Below are 27,237 nucleotides of genomic sequence, written 5' to 3' on the forward strand. Positions count from 1 at the left end.
TGAGTCTGAGAACAGCAAAGTTTGAAAGATGTCACAGTACGGAGCAAGGAAGGACCCGCCCTGGTCACATGTTGGAGTGTCTGGTGCAGCAGCAGGATTGAGTATGTCAATGTTTTTTTTCCAGTCAGTCTCTGAAATTAGGGATGCTTCACCAAGTTGTTGGTCATATAATAGCAAGGATGGTAATGTTTTATGTCATGAATTATTCTTTTCTGTCTTTTCAATTAGTTACATTACCTTATTATGTTATAGATATACAGAGCACTATGATGGAGTTATTGCTTGGTGGCTACTAATGTTACATATTTTTACAACGATCCGTGAGTGCAGTGCAGGATAGGATATCCTACCATGTACAGTTGCACACTCGTGTCAGAGATGTTACAAGTCATTGGGGTCTTTGAATGATTTTAAAAAGGTAAACAAGTTTTCAAGTAAACTTAAGTCCATTTGTGTCTCTTTCCCCTGTCTAGGTCAAACCCTCTTGCAGCAGAACCAATCCTTACTTGGCGCTCAGCCTGGAGTTGGGGGCACGCCTACCACGAACATCTATGGCCAGAGTTTGGTGGCCAATGCTGGGCTTGGGGGTGCCGGCTCCACCACCACCTACCCCATGCAGAACCAGGCCATTCAGCAGAGGCAGACACTTGCCTTGCAACAGCAGGTGAGAATACTGGCCACCAAACCCAGATTTGTGCCATTTGGTACAGTGTAGGCTGTTGCTTCAAGTCCTGTAAGGCAAGAAATTTTTGTGGCTTGAAATTTTTTGCAAATTGCCACTGGCATTCAATACATATCGTCGCTGGGGTGACAAGACCTTGTATCTGCAAAATGTCAAATGTTCGGGAGAGCCAAAAAAACATGCTGGCCAAAGCACTATAGCGAATGGGAAAGCCTTTCCTTTGACATGCTGTGGGGGCTTCATTTTTGGAGTAAGACAGTTGGGATTTGGACAGGACATCACTTAACCCATTATTTGACTATTTATTCAAAAAAGTCATTTTCACCAAAATTTCAGATACAAGGTCTTGTCACCCCAGCAACAATAGTGTAGACAAGAACTTCCGCGTGCATTTTCATTTTGTGAATCTTGGCTCTTACGAAATTTTGCAAAATTGAAATGCACGTAAAATTTTCTGGTTTAATAGTACATGTTCTAACCTCACAAAGCTGGTGAGTTGGTATGGGTCGAAACTATACCTATATTATTTTCTCTAAACTAAGTATATCTGCATTTATTTAACTCTGTGTTCCGTGATGTAAACCTACTGTGTGCCGCATTAGTCTTAATTTTTAAAGCCATGCAACTTTTTATAGAAGTGTCTATGCTGGAAAAACAGTGCAGGAAAGTTGTAGAGAAATTGCAAGCTTTACTGTGATGTGAATGCTATGACAAGTCCATCGCTATGATGCTTTCAATGTTGTGTGGCACATTGGGATTTGTCAAACAGTTAGTGCATGGTTTTGCTTTTGAGCAAAATATACAAAGTATATACAAAGTTGCAAGCCGTTCACTGAGTCGGGCATGCAAAAGTGGGGCACAAAGAGTTAACAGAAGCTCTTGTCAATTTCTCTCATACTGCATGTATGTTTATCGACATACCAAGTTCTGCATTCTAACTCATGCAAGTGGTATTCATTCAACCAGTCTTGTATGAATGACTTCATTGACTTGTGGGCAGGCATTAAATATGATTCTTCCAAGTATGTTGACATTCTCCTTCCTACTCCAAACAGCAAGCTGCCGCCGCCCAGAATGCCGCTGCTGCGGCTGCTGCTGCAGGGGCAGGGGCTGGAGGAGGGGGTGCCCCCCAGCTCACAGTCAGCTACCCTACTACCAGGGGAACCCAGGGAGGCCAGCCACGACAAAGAGTCTTCACTGGAACAGTGACAAAACTCCATGACACCTTTGGCTTTGTCGATGAGGACGTCTTTTTCCAGACCAAGTGAGTCTCCCATCTTTATCAACTTGTTGTGTCATTGATCTAGCATGGAGGGGTTTGTCAAAATGAACTTTGTACTTTATAAAAAATAGAATGAAGCAGATCTTGTGTACTGCAGTGTCAACACATACCAAACATAGCTTGTGCTTGAGTGCATTCAAACAAACATGCAGAAGCATACGTGTACTGTTCATGCATGAAGCGCTCTACAAGTGTTAAACACACAGAAGCTTTATTTATTATTATTATTATTCATACGGCATTTCAGATGTGTACTTGGGTAAACACAAAACACATTTGATTCAGCATAACAAAGATAAGATAAATTATAACACAGAGACAAAGCTTTTGATGGTTTTCTTACAAAGAAATACTGAGATAGGGCTTGTGAGAAGATGCAGTTGAGTTGTATGTTGTCATAATGTGGGTGTGTTTGATTGCCATGACTCGGAGCTAAATTTGGAAAAGAAAAGTCACTCTGGTGGCAAGCAAGTGGCAAAAGGGCACAAATGCTGTACAGTGCTTGAAGTGGAATGCACATGGTTGTAACTGATGGCAAGGTATGCTTAGTGGTTGCCACAAGCCACAGCTGATGAAGCAAGCACTAGCAACCCTTCAGAAGTCTTTGATGATGATTTGCTTGGTTGCTGCATCACAAGTGCTTGACAACTCACATTCACTCCCCACCCTTTGTGACCACTTTGTTTTGCATTCAGGTTTTTGCACATATCTCAAGTCTGCCTTTCACTCATAGAACCTGTGAAGATATTTAAATGTGCAAAACCAGTAATGTACAAATGCTCCGTGCTTCCATGCAGTGATATATGGGGATAACATCTACAGTATATCAAGTTGCATGGATCCTTAACTTCACTACATGTGTACTAAGAGTGTGTAAAATTTGTACCTCATCCTTCATCTCAGCAGATCGCAAACTGATACCATATACGAGTGCTCTTGTGCAATATCCTAGTAGTTACCTGTCATTGTGTGCTTGTGAAGCAGTGTCATGTCACTTGGTACCAGATATATTGCTTATACTCTTTAGCAGTACGTGTGCAGTAACTTCAAGCAGTTGACATGACAAACACACTTGCGGTATGGAAAATAAAAATAAAACACAACTTCACCTTTCGATGCTTATTTCTGCCTTAAAAACACAGCACTGTGAAGGGAAGCATGCCAAAGATAGGGGACCGAGTGCTAGTGGAGGCGACGTACAATGCAAGCATGCCCTTCAAGTGGAACGCCACCCGCATCCAGATGCTCAACAGCCAGATGGAGCAGCAGCTGCCCCAGCCTCAGCAGCACCATGGGCATGCCATGAAGATGCAGCAGTTGAAGGTATGTGGGCTCAGGGTGAACATGGATGGGATTTAGGAAAACTTTGGTGGGTTTAGGTGAAGATGGGTAGGCTTTTGTTATGTCGTGTGGAATTTGGATGAAGCTAGGATGGTTACCGGTAGGGGTGAAAGTGGGTGAGTTGAGGATGAGGATGGACTCAAGGTGAATATGAGTGGGCTTAAGGTGATTGTGAGTGGATATTGGGTGCAGTTAATAGGCTTGGGGGGAATGTGGGTGAGTATGGGGTGTAAGTGGATATGTGTAGGGTGAATGTGGGTGATAATGGGGTGTAGGTGGGTGGGTTTAGGGTGAATACATCTATTTGACAAGCAGTCAATCTGGTCTGGATTATTTGGTTGACAACTATCACAGTCATGATACGTAAATCCTGACTTGTCTAGTATGAACATGAATATGGGAATATCAAGTTTATATTCTATCATTTATTGTGTTGCATCATGGCAAATAAAATCATGAAACTCCCCCTTTGAACCATCAGCATTTGATGTATGGACTAGCCTGTGCTATGTCTGTACAAGGGACTGGCTTTTTGCTGTGTTTCTTGAAAATGTTTGAAATCAAACATGGATTAAAGATCAGCCTCGATTGATGGATTCTAATGATTTGAAAGCCAATTCATACATACACTGTTTGTTTTCAGAAGTATTTGATAGCTCTGTTGCAAAAGAGCGGCACATGTGTTTTAACAGAGACTTTATTGTCCCCGCCGAACGAGTTCGAGCAGGGGACTATGAAACGGGCTCCGTACGTGTGTGTGTCCGTCCGTCTGTCCGTCCGTATGTCCGTCCGTCCGTCCGTCTGTGCGTCCGTGTGTGATCAAAATGTTCAATTTGCCACTTCTCTGTCATTTATGAGCCAATTTTGATTCTGTTTGCTTTATGTGATAGCACTGCATGGAAGCTTTGAAACTTCTACACAGAATTTCAGTTGTGACCTTTGACCTTGACCTTTGACCTATATTGTACATTTTGCTTCAAAATGCTACTCCTTCGCCATTTCTAACCCGATTTCGATTCCGTTTGCTTTGTGTGATGGCACTAGGTGAGGGCTTCAAAACTTCTACACAGAATTTTGACCTTTGACTTCTTTGACCTTTGACCTTGATTTTTTACCTATATTGTACATTTTGCTTCAAAATGCTACTCCTTCGCCATTTCTAACCCGATTTCAATTCCGTTTGCTTTGTGTGATGGCACTAGGTGAGGGCTTCAAAACTTCTAGACAGAATTTTGACCTTTGACTTCTATGACTTTTGACCTTGATTTTTGACCTATATTGTACATTGGCTACAAAATGCTACTCCTTCGCCATTTCTAACCCGATTTCAATTCCGTTTGCTTTATGTGATGGCACTAGGTGAGGGCTTCAAAACTTCTACGCAGAATTTTGACCTTTGACCTTGATTTTTGACCTATATTGTACATTTTGCTACAAAATGCTACTCCTTGCCATTTCTAACCCAATTTCGATTCCGTTTGCTTTAAGTGATGGCACTAGGTGAGGGCTTCAAACTTCTACACAGAATTTTGACCTTTGACTTCTTTGACCTTTGACCTTGATTTTTGACCTATTGTACATTTTGCTACAAAATGCTACTCCTTCGCCATTTCTAACCCGATTTCGATTCTGTTTGCTTTATGTGATGGCACTAGGTGAGGGCTTCAAAACTTCTACACAGAATTTTGACCTTTGACTTCTTTGACCTTTGACCTTGATTTTTAACCTATATTGTACATTTTGCTACTGAATGCTACTTCCGGCCGGGACATATATTACGCACCGCGTAATTTCTACTTTTCCTTGTTCAATCATGTCTTGAATATTTTTTTATTCATGCAGCAAATGCAGCAGCCTAGTCAGAGGATTGACCAAAGCATTTCACAGCAGTTCAAAATGCTCAAGGTAAGAACTAAATCTTTTGAAACTCTTCACACCATATATTTCAGTCATTGTATCAAAATAATGATGCACTTGAAGCATTGTCTCACATGTCCTGTTCAGCATCATTGTGAAAAACACAGAATAACATTAGACTGATTGTGTGAAACATTTCCACTTGTAATGTGATAGCACACAAGAGCACAGTAATTTGGATGCATTGCGTATTTACTGCTGCACTCTTTCGTTACCAGTCAGAGTCATGATAACATTAAGAAAAAATGTTCTAGGCATGTGGAAGAATCTGAAAGGTGAAATGTTCATTTTAAGATTAACCAGTCAGTGTTATTTTTTTTTTCCTCTTGAAGTAATCTAGCAACAATTTCTTTCCAAATACCAATTGACTATGAATCCTCTCATAGGCTTGTGATATTGATGCAAATCCAATGCTTTTGATATCCCCTTGGACCTTCCTCTCCATACAGCAAAGCCAGCAGCCCCTTCTGAAGGCCCCACAGCAAACCAGCATGATGCCTTCAAGCGCTGCACCCCCAGGGCTTCTGGGTAACCCACCCCCCTTGTTGCAGCAGCCACCCCAGTCCGTGGTCCAGCAACCCGCCCTGTTGCAGCAGAGCACCCAGTCCATGCAAAACCTAGCTGGTGAGTGACGTCAAGACTTTGTATAGCACAAAATGCCTCATTGATATCATTTTGCTGACATTTCTAGGTGCCTTACGTAAACTACAGGGGAATTGTGTCATACTTGCCCTTTTACCAGGGTGAAGTGAGGATGGATAGACCTCGTCACAGGGTTTGCAACCTACCTGTTTTTTTGTTTGTTTAATTGCTTGTTTGTTTGTTTGTTTGTTTGTTTGTTTGTTTTTGCAGTAATGATAGTGGGATTTTTACCACTGTGAATGGACTGTAATTCTTTTCAGATATTGCGCCTCCATTCTATATCCTATCTTGCTTCAGAACAAAGCAAAAGGCCTGATATAAGCAGCATCAGATTTGCTCAACTGGTCTCAGTTGTGTTTAAATATTTGAAATAGTATTCAATGCCAGATAGATGTGGTATGCCAGCTTCATTTCAACCCCTTTTTTCATTTCTTCTACATACCTGTTTGTCCATCAGGTGCTTATGCCCAAGCCAGCAGGGCCAGCCAGTTGGGACAGCAGGCCATGGGCAGGAGGGATTTCGGGTCTGTAGGACGGGACCGGGAGCGGGAACGGGACCGTGAGCGTGAGCGGGACCGAGCCCAGCGAGAGAGAGAGCGTGAAAGGGAGCGGGAGCAGCGGGAACGAGATCGTGAGCGGGACAGGGAGCGCAGAGAACGGGAAAGGCAGCGTGAAAGGGAGAGATCCCCAGTGCGGCGAAGGTCACGTTCCCCAAGACGCTCAAGGTCTCCACGGCGCTCCCCACGCAGAACTAAGAGGGTGGTTCAGCGCTATGTGGTGCAGATACCCAGATTTGCCCTTGATATGTAAGTTCGAGATTTGACATGCTTTATCCCCATTGTACCTCTGTCTCAGCATTGCCTACAATGAGACATCTGTGACACAAATGAACATTTTCAGCTTGAAAGTTTGTGCACATTTCTTTTCCTGTCTGATGATGTAGCTCTATTTTCTGATTTCTTCTTGTTTTCATTTCCCCCTGTTTTCATCCCCCGACATGGTAGTAATGATTATAAAATGGGTTCAAGAATGCAGCCAATAGGAAGCGCTGAAATGAGTGACGTGTGCCTTGGTTACTCAGTCCCATTGCACTGCGTGTTAAATCCTATTGCTGATCGTCTGTGCGCGCGGCGGCTCCTTTGAATTGCATGCATACGCGCTGTCAATCCTGTAAACAACTTCTAGTGGTAGTTCGGGCTGCCGGCCGGCCGGCCTTTCTCCCTTGTGCACAACATGTGTGGCACAGGTTTGGCGTACGTATACTAGTACTCTACTTACGTACACTTTGTACAGTACAGTAGACCAAGCGTTGTGGGACCGGACGCGTACATGGAGTCACTTTGAAGGGCAAATCCAACGATTTAGCAGGTTAATTCTCACGCCGTTTTCAGAGTATGTTGTCTAGTAGACCTATATGAGGAGTCTATATCAAGTCTTGAAGGTAAAGGGTGCATATTCTATGTAAAATAAGTAAGTTTTCATGCGGGAACTTAAGTGACCGGAAACCCAACCCCCCCATCATACTGTATGTGCGGGATTTCCGAGTGCGACGTGCGTAAATGTTTGGGACGAACATCTTCGGACGTCTTGACCAACAAAGGTACGTGAAAAACGCTGAAAAATGCTGTTAGTTTTCGAATTTTCGACCCGTTTTATAAAACAAATGATGCACAGGATTATTTCGTGGCGTTAGTGGAGGCGTAGCTCACTCTCGGGTATTTACAATGTAGTGCAACATGCACTCGGCTTCGCCTCGTGCATGTTTCACAATTGTAAATACCCTCGAGTGCACTATACGCCTACACTAACGCACTCTATCCTGTGCATCATTTGTATACTATCACATGATTCACAGTACTTTTTTGGGGTTCTCAGTCCACTTAGCATTTCTTCCCATGAAATGAACAGCTGTTGTACTTGAGATTTGTGTCAGAGGAAGTTAATGGAAGGCTATATCAAGCCAGCTTCTATTAGGAGTATCCACAACACAGAGCAAATGAAAACTGCAAACCTATCAGCATCTCATGACATCGATGTGAATGGTTGAGCACTTCTTTTGTGTTCTTTTTCCTCCATGCATCCACCAACCACCTTCCTCAGCCCCAAAGCTGATGTCATTGAGCTCCACAAGCGCTACATGAGCATGTACATCCCCAGTGACTTCTTCATGGCTGACTTCACCTGGCAGGGCGTGTTCCCCATCCACCGGCCAATGAATGTGGCCCAGCCGTGCAACTTTCACATCATGCACAAGGAGGCCACGCCTCCCCAGGGTGCCGCCACTGTGATCGACCCGCCAGACGCTGACTACTTCTATTGTGCCAAGGTTTGTGAGCGTTTCCTACTGGATTTGTGTAGTGTTTCTTACTCACTTTGTCTAGTGTTTCCTACTTGATTTTTGTAGAATTTTTCACTTGATCTGTGTGGTGTTTTTCACTTGATTTGTGTAGTCATATGTAGAGATCAGCCAAGGAGTTTCATCCCCTTCACCACCAAGTGGAAAAGATACATGGATCAGCTTGTAGCTGTCTTCAATTCTTTCAGAAGTGAAGCTTATTGTCATTTACTGGTTTATCAAGCTTACAATATGCCAATAAATTTTTTTTTTCTGACTTCCTTGTTTTTTCGAAGGTTAAAAATGAAACTTTTTTGATCAAAATGGTCTGCATTAACTATTCATGTATCAAAGCAGTATGAGCATGAATGTACCAAGCCTTCAGTTCACACTTCCAAGCTGTGCCAGCATCTAAGTGTGATTGAAAATGATTGTTACAGGAATGCATACTCTTTTAGTGTTTGGTCAGTAAGTGTTGAATAGGATTATTGCTTAGTGGAAACCATCTTCCTGAACATTTGTTGTTGTTGTTTTTTTTTTTTTTGGGGGGGGGGGCAGGGAATCAATCCAAGCATATTTACATGCTTGTATTGTCTGGTGGTTGCGTTGAGTTCGCAGATAGTTTAAGCAATTGTATGAAGTAAGGTGTCTATAGAAAGCTCATCTTCCTTACCCCCTTCTTCCAGGTGATGTTGATGACCTCTGTGTCTCAGGAAGAGCTCCACGAGCGGTGCTGTGCCCGCGCCCAGGACTCCGCCGAGGTGCGGGAGAACTTCCAGCATCCGACGCGCCTCATCAACTTCCTGGTCGGCCAGAAGGGCAAGAACGAGGTGATGGCCATCGGCGGGCCCTGGTCCCCCTCCATGGACGGGGCCGACCCGGTCAACGACAGCTCGGTGCTCATCAAGACGGCCATCCGCACCACCAAAGCGCTGACCGGCATTGACCTCAGTTCCTGCACCCAGTGGTGAGTTCCCAGGTCTAGGGGGGCTTCAGTGAGGGGGCGGGGTATGTTTAAGAAAGTGGTGGAGAATAATTGGGTGTTATTTTCTTATGGGAAGACAAAGGGGAGATTCCATTGTGATGAAATGCAAGGAATTTCTGCAAGATATAAAGAGAGAGCGAGAGAGATAAAAAGATAAAAAGAGAAGGAGAAATAAAGCACAAAAATTAAGGTGAGTGTATGTAGTGAGTTGCATGTGTGTGTTGTCTGTTGATTCTATTGAGATGCAACAGAATTTTTCATGTGAAAGTGGATATGTCAACGTATTCATTGACGAAGAATTTTGTGAACCCTGATTTGCCCAACAGGTGTCTAGTGGAAAGGAATTTGCCTAGCAGAGCGAGTTGTAAAATAGTGGAGCAGCACAATAGTCATTGGTTTCTAATGTCTATCGTATGATTTTGATGAAAGCATTTTGTATAGACCCTTACGTGGCCTCATGGGATGTTCTTGTCGAGCCAACTCGTTTTAGCTAGGTGAAATGAGTTGAATTGTTTGTTAGTGTCTTTGTTTGTGTGGAAGATGTTGTGGGGTATTTGTACCAAAGAATTACTGTATCACATGATTCTTTGGGTCTATAGCATGTGAGCATTGTGTCAATGAAACTTGTCCAGAGGTCAGAGGTCAGATGTCAGCCCCATCTTGCCTTAAAATCAGACTGTTTGCTGCTCTCATTCTACTTCCGAGTAGGTCTGATGATGGAAAGAAGATACCGTGATCTTGGTTCTTGGACAGGTTCTGTGCAGTGCATTTGTTTGTTTAGTTCTGTGTTATTATCTACACTCAAAGTGACAATCAGAATGACCCCCTTCTTCTCCTGTGCCTTTCTGAAGGGAAACCAAAAGTGTAACACCTTTTGGACATAAAACATTTAAAAACTTTGAAGTTATCCCAACCTCTATCATCTTAGTCACACCTTCACAATTTAAAATCAGTCAAACGCAAAACAAAACAAAACCAACAGATGGGATGTCAAATGGCCTTTCTTATGTAGAGCTATACTCCCATCAAAGAGTCTCAAGAATGATCTTGGATGAAATAAGAAAATGTAATTCATTGGTAGTATCTTGATACTGTGATCATTTTATATCAGTTGGTTTATACAGGGGAAGTTTGTAAATTCACTTAGAAAATGCATTATTGCCAAGATTATTTGTGTTTCCGCTCTTCCAGAAGAGTTGACACTGTGATGGTCAATAGCACAATCAGGGTACTCAAATGCATTTAACAGGGAACAAATGAAAAAAACCTTGAAAATGCTTTTAAATGCATTGCATGTATACATGTATTGAATGGATTAAAATAAGAGCACTAAATACTACAGTCCTCATCACTCATCCGGATAAGGGATTTGGCCGGACATGGGAGACTCAAAGTTTAATACATGCAGCTGCCTACCCAATGGTAGCAACTCTTTGTTATTATCAGCGCCAAACTTTGGGGAAGTGAATGTCTGAATGCATGTAATTTCGGTGAAAATTTGATCTGAATAATTATTATTATTTTTTTTTTTTAAATCACAGCGGAATCGCATCCAGACTTCTGGGCAATTAATCTGCAGTAATAGTAACTAAGAGAAGGTCATCCATGGTGTTTACATATTTGATTATTGATGTCTAAGCATGCTACATGTGAATTTTGAAGTTCTGTTTAAAGTGAGAAAACTGTGATTGGGTACCCTGATTGTGCTTATCACCCGATTCATAAAATCTTCTTCCCATCTTCCTCTTCCCGACCTCCCCCCCCCCCCCCCCACCCCACCCCACCCTTCTAGTAGATGATTGAAGAGATAAGATAGATCATAATTCTCAGTTGCTTCTTATGTGTATTGCTACATCCTGATGACTTTAATAGATTTGTAGATTTGTGCTGCTCTGCTATCTAGGAAACAAAATGTGAAGCTCTGCGTTGATGGACACATGTCTCAATTGTACTAATACCTGCTGTGCTGACTAACAATTGTGATCAAGCTACAAACAAAGCAGTAAAAGGTACACTGTCATCTAAGCAACATAATTGAATCCAATCTAGAAGAGTGAAACACAGGTAGTCAATCCACAGTGGACTGATTGGCCAAGGATCATTCTTTTTGCTTTCTTCCATCATGGGTTCTTGCTTGTTACTTGTCACCAATATTTTAGCTTAGAATGCAGGAAATATAGACCGCAAGATTGACACATCAGTTGTTTGGTTGTTGTTTTTATGTGGGGGTGGGGGTGGGTATAGAATGGTGCTGTCTAGTTGCAGATTTGATTTTCTGGAGTTTGATGGAACTGACTTGGGCAACCTCAAAAATGAGCAAAATCACAGTGCATGCACAAATGCACTTACAGATCCATTTAGACCCTTTTTTCCCTTTTTTTTTCTGGTATTGGGATATAAAAACAGTTATAAAGCTACAAACCCTTTAGCTGACATATGTCATCGTAGTCATTATACAAAGTGGCTACTTTTCTGCTGTTTTCACTTCCCAGCATGCTACACTTAAGCTGACTTTAAAAAAAATGGTAGCTGTGGTAGATTCTTTGCCCTAACTTGAACTTTACTTCCTCTGCACACCTGCTCATATGATACGCATAGAAATTGGCTTCTAATATTGCTGCTCCGACGTCCAGGTACATCTTAAGTTGTGCTGTCCATCTAGAGCCTTCATGTTGTGTTGTGCTGCTTCTTCATCTCCCATCTTTACGTTTCTCAGAGAGAGTGCCACATTCCTGCATCATAGTCTAGTCGTGTACGCCGGTGCAGAAGCACGGCAAGTTGAAAAGTTGGGTGTCGTGACATTATTCATGGGACGTTGAGCGAGTGTTTGTATTGTTGTCGAGTGTGGTATTTAGGCTGAGTGTACGATAGTATCTGTCTGTGTGTTGTGAGGTTCTCACGTGGATATATACTTGTGCAGATGAGAGTGAATGCTTTCCACTTTGCAGATTGACCAGCCGAGACGAGAAAAGGTAATCTGATTGTTACCAGTGTACAATGTTTCTATTCTCTTTCAGGGGAACAAAGCTCTTTCTTGCCTTTCCTCTTGGTACCTCCTCCTTTGTTTTTATGTTTTGTTGGATGTGTATGTAATTTCAGTGCCACCATCACCCTTGTAATCCAGTGCTTTACCACAAACTGTCTCTCAACCTTCTCTTCCAACAAACTTCTCTTCTCCTGACAAAGAACACTCCACTCCTCCCTTCTCGTATTTGTTTTCAGTCCTCCAACTAATAATTGTTTGAAGTTGAGGTTGCATGTACTTATTTTTTTTTTTCTTCCCTTCTGCAAACTGGAGTGGAAAGATCTGGAAGACACTGTCTAAGAGCTTGGCCATGATATTTGTTTGTCTGTGCTAGTGTCTCTTCAACTTGGTGAGATGCTGGTTAAGCCCCCCCTAACATGAGATGGAGAAGATCCTAGGAGAAAACAGAATTTCGTGGCTGAGAAAGTGTCTCCAGGTCCTTGATCTTGTGAGAGACTGTCGGCCTGTGTAACAGGGATGCAATTAACATATCTTAATCAGTTCTACTAGACAGTATGTTGACACTTTCATTTCTGTACCAAATATACCTTTGTATTATGTTTGCCAAGAATACATCATAACATGACAGAAACTCCATCTTGTTAACTTGAAACCCATCCAGGATGATAAGACCACATTAGTAGTGGCCAGACATCCATTTCCTTTTTTTTTTCTTGAAAGAACATTTCCTTTGGGAATGGGGGGAAATGAAAAGAGGGAAAAGAAGGTGAAATGTGTCATTGTTGTGATTCGAAAAATGTACTCTGGCATGTTCCCAACTTTTAAACGCCTCCCCAGGTACCGGTTCCTGGAACTGCGCTATCACCGACCCGAGGAGAACCACAAGGGGCGGGTCATCCCGGCGCGAGTGGAAACTGTCGTAATTTTCGTGCCCGACGTGTGGCACATTTTACCCACGAAGGTTGAATGGGAGAGTGTCGTGGAGCTCTACAAAAAGATGCTTGGCGAGAAATTGGTGGCCGTCGACAACAAGGATAAGAAACCGGAGGACAACTCCACAACTCAGGCACTCACGGCATACTTTTATTTCATTTTTGTTTTCGGTTTTTTTTTTAATGAAAAACTTTCATTCACATGTTTAGTTGTCAACATGGTCACACAGCATTACACACTGTCTGCTGAGTAAGATTCTTTTTTTTTTTTTTTAAATTCATTTACACTCATTCACTTTATAAAATTCACAGTGTCAGTTTAAGATCAACAGTTAACATCATCATGACATTATTGGTTTTTTTTTTTTTTGCATTGTTTTAAGTATAAGTTTGATGTGAGCCACTTGGAACTTGGAGGTTGCTTTTCATTTTCAGATAAGTTTCTAATCCTTTGCCCTGGATGTTGGTTCCTTACAATCTGCTAGTCTTCACTCAAGGTGCTCTGTATTTGGTGGAGACCAAATTATATATACATCTATACATAATGCTTTCTCCTTTTGTACTGTTTAGATATACATACAAACACCACAAATGCAATCTTCCCGGGATTACTTCAGTGGCAACTACACCTCCAAGAAAACTGGGAACAATCACACACACTGCATAGACATGGTCATCATAGGCTAAAATTCCTTGTACTCATTTAATAGCAGTGTCTCTTTATTTCCGACAGTTCCCCGAGTTGGTGAGTTATTCGTTTCGGGTGTGCAGTTGCCCCCCACACCATGGAAAGCTCAAAACCAAATCATCAACTGGCTGTGCTTATTCATTTTTTTTTTTTTTCAAAATATGTGTTCTATGTTAAAAGATCCTGAGAGAATGGCTTAAGTTATACAGAATGGGAATATACAGAGAATACTTTGCAAATATTTGAACACAACAAAGGAGCAGTGACTGAATAAAGAATACAGCATACTCATCCATATTCATTTTGTGGTATTCACGCACCCAGCCAACTATACTTCCAATCTTCCAGACCATCCCAAAACATGAACATAACTCTTGATGTGGTCATGGCTTAGTTTGAATCTACTCCCATGTCGATCAGCAAAAAAAAATATCCAGTCCTTTACATAGGTGCGGTGTGCAGCATGTACGTTTCTGTATGTGCTTGTGCATTTGTGTGTGTGTGCGTGTGTGTGTGTGTATGTGTGTGTGTGCAATCGTCCTTTTTTTTCTCTCTGTTTTTCCCTCATGTGGCAGGCTGCTCTATGCATGTATTTCAGAAAGTCAAGGAAATGAACAATTTTGTTTTTTCTTTGGTCATTGTGCAGCATTGTCACAAAAAATAAAATGAAATACTCGTGGCTATCTGTGAACAAAGTTTAGGGTTGTATGTTCAAAACAAAATCAGTCTGCATGGAGTAACATTTTCAAAAACATTTTGTAACACTTCCTGTCAGAGAAAGAAGCAAACCAAATGTGACACTTGCACGCTGTGGTATAAACACAAATTTCTTTGCATGCAATCACTCAGATTTGTACAATTTTGGGTTTTATTCATATTTTTTATTGCCAATATGAGTTTTTCGTAAATCGTCTAGGGTCAAATGAGTCCATGTGATTGCTGGTGATTGGGAACTTTTGATGGCCCTGCTAAAACTTTAGTCACTCCATGGTAACATTGACAGTAATCTCTTATCCCTGTGTGTAATAGGAAGAGACATGTGTTGATACCTGGTTTGTATGTATGTGTGTGTGTTTGTAGGTGTGTGCATGTAAATGTAAGTGTAGTATGCTGCACAAGTTGGGTGCGTGGTGCATGTCTTTGTTTGTGAGTCTGCGCCTTTGCCGTGTAGGCGAGGCGTAACTGCGCATGCGTCATGATTTTAACACCGTGTACCGCTTGTTGTTTGCGTCTGCCCAATGTAGGAGGAGCCAGCGAAGGAGGTGGAGGAGTTCGAGGAGGAGGAGAAGCAAGTTCCGACCAACTGGAAGGATCTCGATCCCAAGAACATGAAAGTATGAGGGGAAACAAAAGCCATACTCTCTCGCAAACCTTACTCTTTTTTTTTAAACAAAGATTTTTTTGGGTTTTTTTTATTGCTTTTGTTTTTGTTTTGAAGGTGGGTATTTGGTATACAAATAGTGAATGGTCACGAGTGCAATGTGCACCTCATCTTTCACCGAGTGCGAAATCTTGTTCCATTGCACGAGTAAAGACCGTACAGTATTTGATTTATACAACGTCCAAGTAGATCTTTTTGGTCTAAGTAGGCCTAGAAGTCTATATATGTATGAAAAATATAGCCATACTTACATGTGGATCCACTGCGATTCTCTTTCTGGCTTGTGCAATCAGTGTAGATACAGGTCACAGCTATACTAGCGCTCATACACACGTACACTAGCACTACGCACCGAACTAGGCCTATGTACGCGCATGCATGTACCGCACACGTACACTGCGCTAGCTGCATGCGATCCTCAATATGCAACACATAGTACACGCAGTACCGCACAATTTCTCGAACCGTGGAATAGAACGAAAAAATCAAACCAAAATTGCACGGCGCGTTGAATGGAGTACTTATTGAATATCACGTCACCAACAATCCTCCAATCAAATTACAAGAATCTACTTGGACGTTGTATAATATCAGATATCTCAGTGTGAAAAAATCTCATCGGTGTGCTCATGGTTTTAATTCACATCTTCATTTCTAGCAGTGCTGAAGAATCTCTCTCTGATAAATTTTGTTGAAAATATGTTTTAAAATATATATCATACACATTAGAGGATGTGGCCAGAAAGTTGTTTACCCTGCCCTTTCACAACAAATATATCTGTGGACTGGTCCAAGGTGCTTCAATCTTTCAAAAGGTTGTAACAAGTATATGTATTGTATTATTGCATTGTATTATTATTATTGTAACAAGGACTATGATATAATAGTGGAATCTTGTAGAAAAGAACTACATAGTTTCAAATCTTGATCTCTTTCATGCGTGCATTGGTGGCAAACTTACCTGGTTTTGTGTGGATTTTTCAGATGTGATATGTCAAAAAACAGGTTTGCATATTGCCCTGATGATATCCACTCCTTATTCACTTGTGTATGTAACTTGTTGACAACGAGTCCTGAGTATACTCGGGCAAGTGTCTATGGGAAATGCATGTTGTTGCAAAATCAGCCTGTCCCTCAACGGGTTAAGGGTATACTTCATTGTTCTTATATTGACTTATCTGACTAAGTGTGCATCACACAACGATGATGAATGTAAACTTTTAATTCATTTATGGAAGAGTCGAATTGATGACTGAGAAATTATGTCATATCCAGAAGGCGATCTTTGCCAGATGATGAAAGAGCATTCTTAAAAAACCATCTTGTCAACAAATCGTTGTCTCGTGCTGCACAGGTCAACGAACTGCGGCAAGAGCTGGAGATTCGGGGCCTCAACTCCAAGGGACTCAAGTCGCAGCTCATCGCCCGCCTGACCAAGACGCTCAAGACGGAGCAGGAGAACGAAGATGCCGAGGCGGAAGCCATGGAAACGGAGGCGGGCGGGGACGAGGGCGGAGACGAGTCCGGCGCCAACGCCCAGGCCCGGGAGGAGGAAAAAAGAGAGGATGAGGAGGACAGGGAGAGGAAGGAGAAAGATGATAAGGACAAGATGGATCGGGAGAAGGATGGCGAGAAGAAGAAGGAAGTGGTGAGGTTACAGTCTTCAAGTGCAGTTCCCTTATGTTACTGTAGAACCAGAAACATTCATGAATTGGAACTTACACTAATTTCCTTTATCGCGGCATTAAAGTTTCGTGAATCACCATTGGCATTCAATGCATTGTGTAGTCTGGCACTTTTGTGTGCATTATACTTTCACAAATCTAGACTGCCTTTATCTTTGTCTAATGAGAACATATTGACTGTGATACTCCAGCAGAAGCATGGAAGAAAATCATGGTATAAATGGGAAATGGAAATGGAATGAAATGGAATGAAATGAAATGGAATGAAATGAAATGAAATGAAATGAAACAAAACAAAATAAAACAAAAAATAGTGACATTTAATATGCAGAACGAGTGAGGATTAATAAGATTGTTTCAGTTTGAATTTGAAACCAAATAGGAAAATTCTGGAACAGTTTGAATTAACCAAATAGGAAAATTCTGGAACAGTTCAGGGCCCTATTTCACTATCATGGAAACTATGCCAAGCCACATAATGAACCCACAGTTGAGACAAATTCAAATTGGGAAGGATACATAGACATTCAAGATGTATTCTGCAACGTCGAAAGCTCAGCACTAGATATCGTTCCCAAATGGCTTACTGAAACAGTTCCTTACTTCTGAGGCTTGATATTGATCCCAAAATTGTCCCTAAAATCAGTTGAATTGAACTTGGGATTGATTTTAACGCTTAGTAAAACAGCCCCCTTAACACACTCAGTTAAATGCAATGTGTGTCCTGTGCATGATACGTTCCGTCCAACGCTGTTGATTGACGTGTGGTGTATCCTGACATCGTAGGACCTAACTGCTTTTGTATGTGAGCGTGTGTGTGTGTGTGTGTGTGTGTGTGTGAGTGACATGTTGCCTCTGTCGTCATGCTAACCACTTTCTCCGTCTTTGGGTTCGCAGGAGGAGGAAAAGAGACGGCTGAGGGAGAGGGAGAAGCGCGACCTGGAGGTGCGCTACACCCTCCCGGACACGCCCACCATCCTGGTACACCCATCAGCCATTGCCAAGAGTGGAAAGTTTGACTGCACCCTCCAGTCGCTGAGCGTGCTCCTTGACTACCGTGTGGAAGATAACAAGGAGCATTCCTTTGAGGTAAGCTATAGCTGGTGTTTCCTCCTGCATCTTTTTTTCTCCTTTTTTTTCTCACTTCCATGAACTGACTGCTCTGATGATGCTTGCGGTATTGATGAGCTCACTTGATTGGACACATTTGACAGCGTATTTACTTGTATTTGTGTTCACAGGTTGTACTGTGCTTTGCTATGTTTCCCATTGTTTGCATTTTAGTCTGGATATGTAGGTAGTGGTGAAATTTCACATTGCCCCCCCCCCCCCCAAAATAAAAAACAAAAAACAAAAAACAAACAAACAAACAAACAAATATAAACAAAATATGCTCCAGCCAATTCGTTTGTTCAAAGATTATGTGTGTGTGTGCTAGGTTGTATATAATTTTGTGTTAGTGTGTCCATGTTTGTGTGTGTTTGTATGAAAGCCTTCACATTTCCTTCTTCCAACCATCCTCATGTCGGTAGGTATCCCTGTTTGCCGAGCTCTTCAACGAGATGCTCCAGAGAGACTTTGCCTTCAACATCTTCAAGGCCATCTACAAGGCCCCGGAGAAGAAGGAGGAGAAGAAGGATGAAAAGAAGGTAGGAGATTTACCAACAAGTGGCCTGAAGACGTATTCTTTGTGGAAGTTTAGCTTCCCACGGTTAAAGTACTGTATGATGTTCCACCTGTAATTACCATTTATACAGGTGCAATGCAATGGTAATGCATGTCAAGTTTAGTTGGTGTGGTACCTAGATTTGTTCGTTATTGCTCTTGATCTATGTTCCATGTATTTCTCAACATTTTCCTGTCCTTTCTGTTTACTGTATTGATCCCGATCTCCGGTCTTTGTTGTTAGGTCAAATCTAACAAAGCAAAACAAGCACAAAAACTCACAGTCCATCATAACTCTGTTGTATATGAAGAAACTAAATGCCATAGCAATTTTCATACTGGACTGCTTCTGTCCATGGCAGTCAAGGCAAGTACTCTTGCCCAATATCCTTTGTGTGCAATGGGTCCTTTTATCCTTTGACACCATCAGCTGACAGTGATATTCCAAGAAAAAACTCCCATTACCAGGTTCATCTGCTCACAATTGTCTCTTGCCTCTGTGCCGTAAAACAGTCAGACTGTGATGTATTATTGCAAAGTCATGAATGATATGTGTAGAGAAGTGTCATTGTGAGCAAGAGCACCAGTCACGGCAGGAATTGTTATTTTGATGGAGCTGGTGATGTCCTCTTCTGTGCAGAAAAAAAAACAAAACCAGGAATATGTTAATGAATGCTTGTCCCTTGTGCAAGTGAACATGTAGAAATGACCTTCACCTGTACGTTCCCCGCCACACAATGCACGATGGCACACACACACACACACACACACATACACACATGCACATGTGCACACGCACACATGCAATCTGCAGAAAGACAAAGACAAGAAGGACGAGAAGGACCGCAAGGATGACAAGAAAGAAGACAAGAAGGAGGACCGAGAGGAGTCGAAGTCGAAGAGGCGCAAGACGGACGACCGGGACGGAGACAGAGACGACGACCGAGACAGGGTTGGTTAAAAAAAAGCGTTCGCGAGATGGTTTAGACAGCAAAAGTGGGCACCATTTATCAAAGACACTCTCTTAAACGATGTTTCCAGGTAGAAACAATATGAGATGCATTGTCCTCCATGCTGCAAATATCTCCAATATTTTGTATGTATACGACGAAAAACAACCTATGCTACTTGACATGATTGTTGAATGCTTCATAAAGATCTGTGAGTGATCATATTTCTCATACTTTGTTCTTTTCCTAAAAAGTTGTGTTGCATATAACTGTTCTATGAAAGAAAAAAAGTTTATTAGCATGGTAATTTTAGTCATGGACATCATATGTATGTACTGGTGGCACCATTTCCAAAACTGTTTTGTGATTGATTGCTGTTGTTTTTTTCATCCAGTTGAACATCATTACAGTCTGTAATCAGTGCATATGCTGCCCAATGTAGCACCTCTGTGTAGCTGTGGAAAGTGAATGAATTTTTCTTTTTCAACGAAGGTTGAAGCAATGTGTGTGCAGTAGTCACAGATATCATTTCATATTTTATTGGCCATTGCCAATGCCAGTGGCAGAATGAAGAAATGGTGATTGACTGTAGAGTGATTATCTTGATTTGCCTACTAAGTGTCACGTTGCTAAACATTGGTGTATGGCATCATACAGTGAGCTTCACTTTAGACACCCTTAATACATACTGATGTGCAAGATTGATGAGTACTGTGATATTACTGACGTAATGTATTATTGTCGTGTCGCTTCGCCCCGGAAGGATGATGACCGAAATGACAAGCGAGACGATGATCGGGACGACGACAAAGACGGAGATGGGGACGAGAATGAAGGGAAGAGCAACGGTGATGAAGACGATGACGGTGAGTTTTGCTGGACTACACATTTGCCTCGATGATGTTACTTTTTGGAGAACACCATACATTTCAGTTTTTCATTGGAAATATGATGGTGATACAAGGTCTGCTGGCTTTGCCACCTCTTTTTGAGCCTGCCAGGGGAGCTGATGTATTTTCTTACAAACTTAAAGAAAAATTATGACACTTTCAAGATGCATACCCTGTCATGCTTGCCTCGTATTTGTACAGCTTTAGTATATTTGCACATTTTAGTCAATTGAATGTCATTAGTAGATTTGTCCACTCATGGTATATGTTCATTTTATTGAGGAAAAAGAAAGAGGGAGGGGAAAAAGCCTCCTCGAAGTATATGTGTTAAAAAGCAGGGTGTTGAAAACTGCAGAAATTTCACACAACTACCATTTTCATTGTAATTGTTTATTTCCTGAAATGATGACACCAAAATAAAGTTTAATGTTCTTCCAAATCATATCATGTGTAGAGATACTGTATCATGCTGAAGTCAACATCACCATTCATGTTGGCCCTGCCAGTCAGTTTGACATTCCTACTCAGTAACTCTTATCTGACTTTTATCATGCTACCCCTTCCCCCATCCCCCCCACCCCCACCCTTTCCCAATTCCCAATCCATTCTATCAACACAGACGACAGGAAGAGAGGGGACCGGAAGGGCGATGATGACAAGCACAAGACGCGCCGGAGCAAGATGGAGACGCTGGACCCGCAGCTCCTGCTCTCCTGCATCTACTTCGATCAGAACCACTGCGGCTACATCCTGGAGAGGGATCTGGAGGAGATTGTGTACACCATTGGGCTACATCTCTCCCGGGCCCAGGTAGGTCATACTGAGCTTTTACCGAATTTTTCATCCTCTGGCCTCTATCCCAAGTCTCCGTGTGCAAACAATTCTATGCTTTCCTTCTTCAATCACTGCCTTTATTTCATGTCACTGCCTTCAGAGGTACTGTCCTATCATTTTGTAACTTTTTTTTGTTTCTTCAATCCTTTTTTTGGTCTTCAACAGGTGTCGCTACTTTCACTCACTATTTCTCATGAATGTGTTTTCATACTTGCACGATTTCTGTCCAAGTATGTGATGATATTCTCTGTTGCTACTCAGTTACTCTTCTATTGTTACTGTAAAGTATTATCTCAAAGTCCTTTGAAATGCGATATCATTGGAATTTAGTGGGTAACGCATGAGTTAAGGTTTGTTTCTACCTGTGATTTGCTTCATTTGCATCACAAATGTTGCTTCAGACTGTCTCTCACCTCTTAATGCCACATTCTTCTTGTGAGCATTACATTGAGTGTATTTGTCTTTGTTTTATGCCCCTGTTCTCCTACAGTACCCCTTTTATATCGAAAACGCTTTTGTTTTTGCTGTTGTCATATGAAGTTACAGGTAAAAGCAGTGGTATGTGTACATTAAAAGACAGAGATTAGTAGAGTTACCCAGCCCACCAATCTTTGTGGGAAATATTCACCATGCACAAAAAGATGGCTTGTTTGTCCATTCAGAGAATTGTAAGCAGGCACAAGATATTGATCAGTGACTTGATTGCTCATATACCCTTCTGGTCTTGTCTGTTGCCACTGACAGGTACGCAAGTTGCTGCAAAAGGTGGTGGCGAGGGACTGCTGGAACTACCGAAAGTTGACGGACGGACTGAAGAAAGAGAAGGAGGAGCTCTCCAAGGCGGACATCAACGGGATGCCATCCGATGAGGATCTGAGTAAAGGTACGCCCGGGGATCAGATGGGCAACAAGCATACCCATGCCCAAGTGGTCACTGACCTGCGGAAATGGGAGGAGGGGGGATTGTAGGGTATAAAACTGCATGTTGGTTTGAAAATGCATGTATGTTGAGTAGAACGACACATGCAGTGTTACATTGGTACTATCTATCAGTTGGATAGGCGAGTCAGGGTTGGTGTGATCTAACTTGTTTACAGAGCAACAAGAGGAAATGTGTACAAGGATGACCATGTGTGTCGATAGCATATTGTAGGAACATGTCACTTTTTATTGAAAAGGAAAGATAACCTTCTGAAGAGTGAAGTTGACTGGCTCTTATCACTCAGGATTATAATTTCAACTCGAATAGGAATATAATATATTTTTATTCCATGTAGCGCAAGGGAGAATTACATCATACAGTGACACGACTAGTCAGACACTTAACACAATGTTTTTGTAACCTCAAATTACCTCATCAATTGCTGCTTCCCTACCAACAGGCAACCAGATCATTCAGGAGAAGACGGCCATGACCAAGAAGGTGTCAAAGGTCGCGGTCACCGACGGCGCCAACATGGTCAAGTACGGCGGCACTGTGATCGACATCGGCAACCTGCTCAACCAGGTGCAGCGGGCCGACCAGGAGCGCTCGGCTGCCCAGAAGAAGATTGACCTCCTCGAGAAGGAGATAGGTGAGTGGGTCTGTGCTTCTCGAGGGGTGCAGATGATTTGTTCGTTAACCCCTTTGAAACGTTGAGTCTTTTGTTGTGTCTGTAGATGGTAGATTCCTGGTGGTGTTGTACAGCCGTGCTTCTCAACGTTGATTAACCCGAGGCCCACTTTGGCCTGTACAATCTTATTTATTAAGGCCCACTTAGATCGAATACTAACCTTTTCTATTCTATTTTTGGGAGACATCCCACCCCACCTGCAAGAGTTTTGGGGCTCACTGGTTCGGAAGCATGGTTGTACAGCGATCTTGAATGTATTTCAGTGGACTTTGGCAGACAAAAATGTTACACGTCATAACCCTAATAAAGATGGGGGGGGGGGGATCTCGAGAGTCACAGAGTTCATGATGTGTAATTTCTTTCTTTTACAATACCTCGTAGTGTCAAATGAGAGGAAGAAAGAAAGCAAGGAGGGGAAACAGAAGAAAATGTCACATGTGCGTGTACAAGCTATGGCTCTGTTAAATGAAATACAATAAGGAATGGATTATTGGTCTTAGAATAAGGCAAACTAATGCAGATCGTAGAATTAGGCAAACTAATGCAGGTCTTAGAATTAGGCAAACTAATGCAAGTCTTCGAATTAGGCAAACTAATGTAGACATGAGCTGACTGTGATGGCTTGTATGCTCATTTTCCCACACAACAGAGGAACTCAAGAGCAAGGCCTCGACGACTGAGGCCACGGTCACCAACGTCAGCGGCGAGCTCCAGGACGTGCAGAAGCGCCTCTCGACGTCGGAGCGCGCCCTCGTCAGTTCGACGTCCCGCAACAAGCGCCTGATCGACGTTGTTGGCACGGCCCAGAAGAACCTGGACGAGATCATGCTCAAGTTCAACGAGGTCCTCGAGGAGGCCATGCTCCCGCTCAAGCCGTCGACACCGACACCCACGGCGTCCTCAGAAGAGAAGGTGAAGGTGAAAGAGGAGAAGACCAAGGTCGAGCCCAAGGTCGAGCCCAAGGTCGAGAAAGTCAAAGTGGAACCCAAGTCATAGAAGTAGATGGTTACAGCTTATTTGGGGGGATTTTTTTGTTTTTGTTTTTTCATATGTGTGTTTGTGTGGTTTATGTGCTTAAAAAACAGCATTGCGCTTAAAAATATGGATAAGCAATCTATTGATGGTTGAGCTGTTTGTCCTTTTTCTGAGGATGCACATGTCAAGTTTTATTAAATGTTCATCCTTACCACACGTCTCTCTCTTGTGTGTCATGCTGTTTTGGACAAAAAGCTATATCAGAAGATGTTAGAAGGTCTGTCAAGTGAAGAGTGAAAATCGTCCTACAGTGGACTCCCTCGGACTGGCAGTTTTCTTTCATTATATTGAAATTTCGTTATAACCAAACAAATAAACAATAAAAATCCATAAAGTGGATAATGTTGCGGCCTGAATTTCTACTCCGTTGTAACCAGAATTTTGTTATAACTGCGTTAGTTATAACAGGAGTGCTCTGTAATTGACTATAGGCTGTGGCATCTTGCAACTGTACAGTGACTTGAGACATTGAGCGTATTCTCTGTTTATTATTTTTTTTTTTTTTCAAAGTTCTTAAATGCTCTGCTTCAGATCTTGTGAATGTACAAATTAGGTTCCAGATATTTTTTTTTTATAGTTTGACAGACCATGACTCAAACAATGCAAGTGATGTGAAAGGCTATTTGCCGCCAAAGAAATCAATAGTTTTACACTCTTATAGTTTCGGGAAAGTTGCATTTTTTATTTGGCTTCCGTGCCGTAGCTGATATGTTTTGTTAAGAGTCAAACGATGTGTATTATTCATACAATGGGCTTTGTACAGAGGTAGCTTTTATTCTATGTAAGCTGTTGCAGTCTGCTTGTGCTCTGAAGTAGTTTCTTCCAACTCAGTGCAGTCGCTGTTGTGCATGTAAATACAGCAGACTAGAAGTGACATGTTCTGTCTTTCCTGTATCTTTCTTTCTCCTCTTTCGCATCAAGATGTGTAAGCGAGTTGATGGTGAGTGCATGTCACAATGGCCCTCTATCAACGTATATACCACTTGAAGTACGTACATGCCCACCTAATGGCCACTTTTTGGAGCATGAATAACTTTGCCTTATATTCCTTTGTGAGTTGAGGACTTGCATAATTTTGTGATCTGTTATTGTCTCAGGACCTACTGTAAATACAGCTCTACTGCAAGAGTGACTTTACAACTGAAAAATAAAAATGGTAACAATTTCCAAGCTTTTTTGACTTTACAGCTTGTTGCAATTGGCAATTCTGAGTATTTCAAATTCCTATTATAGTAAATTCAGTATGCAATATCTCTTTCTTTTTTTTCCCCTTGAGGAAGACCTCTGACTCAAATTATGAATAATGTAGAGGTAGAATTTTTCACTCATGGATCTACTTGAGCTCCTGTGGATTTGACTCATTGGATTTTTACTGTACTATCTCTTACACTGAGAAGGTCCTGTCATAGCAGCTTATTTTGGAAACAGACACTTCATTCACCTTGTAACATGTTTTAATCGATGAAAAGCATTCATCAGCTGGCCCATCTAATCATGTTGGGGCGAGATGGAATCTCGCTCGGTGCAACACAAGCTTGTCACATAACTACAGTTCACTTTAGAATATTTCTGTTGAATATTCAAGCAGTACACATGTTTTCTTCTTTCCTAAGGAAAAATACTAAATGCAGAAGAATTCCATTTTCTCAATATTAACAAAGAAAAAAAACCCACACCAACAAATGTAATGAGATCTTGCCATAAAGACCCAGGCCTTCTGTGGCAAAACATAATAAGATTACTCAAGTTATCTGATTAGACTATGGGAGAGGATTGTCTCCTTCTTTGAGACAAGACACTGACTGTAAATAATGATAAATTTGGTGATGCAAAGAAGTTTTGGAAGTGTGATAACCTAGTGGATAGCAATCTTGCACGTCAATATACTAGAACGACAGAGGGTTATTTCATACCAATCATGCAATGTAAAATGGCATGTAAATAAAGTGGATGTGGTAAGTGCGCACTTCTGTGAAAAACCTCGACGTCAGTAGTGTTCTATTGGTTTGTCGGAAAACTCCTGTTTTGAGCTCTGCATAAGGAAGCTTTTTCTAGCCTTTGTTGAAGATTACAAAGACGGTGTAATTTGGGTTCTTTTATTTAAAGATGGCCTTTGCCATCACTACGAAATGTGGTTTATTTGTTGACAATTCACTTTATGTAATGCAATGTGTTTACTACAGTCTGCTGCGTACAAACCACCAAAGGACTTTTGAAAATATTTGATGTCTAGTGTTTGCTTCTAAATATAAACCTGCTTTTTATCCTTTTTTGAAACCATGATTACAGTGGAAGGTCATTGTCCATGATAGGAAACTTGACAGCTCACTGTTGTGTACTCTTGTCTGCAATACACTGATTGTTTTTTTTTTTGTTTTTTTTTCATATATAAGTTTTGGTGTTCGGTTTCTCCATATGCACAAATTAAGGTGATGGGAAAGGTATTAAGTGTTAATTGCTGTATTTTGTACTGACCTTTGCATTTGTGTTCAAAAGGAAAGATTGTTTCATTTTGCGAGAACTGCATTGTGTTGTAAGGTCAGTTGTAACCTTCCAACTATTCTGCAGAATCCTTACGAGAGTTACTCGCTCTTGGAACAGATAATATTCCCTCTCACAGGATGTTAGCAGGCTATTTCCCTGTGTTTTGCCATCTCTTCTTGCCCGACCAACGCAAGAAATGGTAATACAGGAAATTTATTTGTATTACAATTTGAATCTTGAGCAGATTTCTTCTACTAGCACCCATCTGTGAAAATGTGTGAATTATGTACCTATGATCCCCAGCGCATTTTGATCTTGTCTTGAAGTCTCGTTGGAACTTTGTAATGAGCATGTTTTGTGACAGTTTGAATTGTCTGAGCAGAGTTTGTCAAAACATCCCTGAGAAAACACAAACGAAAATTAGGTATGTTCGATATCCATGTTGTGTGATTTTGACCACTCCAGGGGCAGTCATTCTTTCTCAGGTTTTACATGCCTGTAACATATGTACATTCTTTCTCCCTGCAAGCCTCACCCCCCCCCCCCCCCACCCCCCCATCCCCAATTTGAAACTTGGCTTATAATGAACGGACGATATGGAAATAACATGAGACCTACAGCTGAGATTGCATCAGAGCTTTTTAAAGTGAGTCAGAATGTTGGAATACATTGACATGTGTGTAAATATTGTACATAAGTCAACAATTTCTTTTTTTTTCCAAGACATATGATACAATCAAGGGGGAAGTTTGTTAAGGTGATGAACAGTCCAGCCAAAGCACTTGAGAATGATTTGCGAGTTCAGATTAAATTCACTTCTCATGGAAGTATTGAAGAACCAACACCAATCGTGATTGTGTCACCATTATTCTGACCCTACCTTTGTGCTTTTCATTGTTACCATTTTCTG

The 27,237-nt window shown here is 41.6% G+C and overlaps 1 protein-coding gene across 1 annotated transcript; it reads left to right on the forward strand.

Annotated features, from left to right (window-relative positions):
- On the forward strand, positions 1-26,726 carry LOC139712185 (cell division cycle and apoptosis regulator protein 1-like). The gene is made up of 20 exons (XM_071624024.1): positions 1-101; positions 474-664; positions 1,738-1,946; positions 3,107-3,287; positions 5,148-5,210; positions 5,672-5,846; positions 6,322-6,670; positions 7,965-8,190; positions 8,886-9,166; positions 13,008-13,236; positions 15,035-15,124; positions 16,526-16,819; positions 17,754-17,945; positions 18,389-18,505; positions 19,336-19,473; positions 20,235-20,337; positions 20,981-21,171; positions 21,940-22,078; positions 22,578-22,769; positions 23,458-26,726. The coding sequence occupies exons 1-20, from the start codon at positions 29-31 to the stop codon at positions 23,802-23,804; spliced, it is 3,780 nt and encodes a 1,259-aa protein (XP_071480125.1). The 5' UTR covers positions 1-28; the 3' UTR covers positions 23,805-26,726.
- Positions 26,727-27,237: the final 511 nt, after the last annotated feature.

Source organism: Diadema antillarum, unplaced genomic scaffold (assembly GCF_040938485.1).
Source record: "Diadema antillarum isolate AM-2024a unplaced genomic scaffold, OU_Dant_1.0 seq00001770_RagTag, whole genome shotgun sequence".
Taxonomy (NCBI): Eukaryota; Metazoa; Echinodermata; class Echinoidea; order Diadematoida; family Diadematidae; genus Diadema; species Diadema antillarum.

Excerpts from the sequence above, each read along its gene's own strand:
- LOC139712185 (XM_071624024.1), top strand. The coding sequence starts at position 29 with ATGTCACAGTACGGAGCAAGGAAGGACCCGCCCTGGTCACATGTTGGA. Across the intron at positions 665-1,737 it reads CACTTGCCTTGCAACAGCAG|CAAGCTGCCGCCGCCCAGAA; the intron begins GTGAGAATACTG and ends TACTCCAAACAG. Across the intron at positions 19,474-20,234 it reads GAGACGACGACCGAGACAGG|GATGATGACCGAAATGACAA; the intron begins GTTGGTTAAAAA and ends TCGCCCCGGAAG.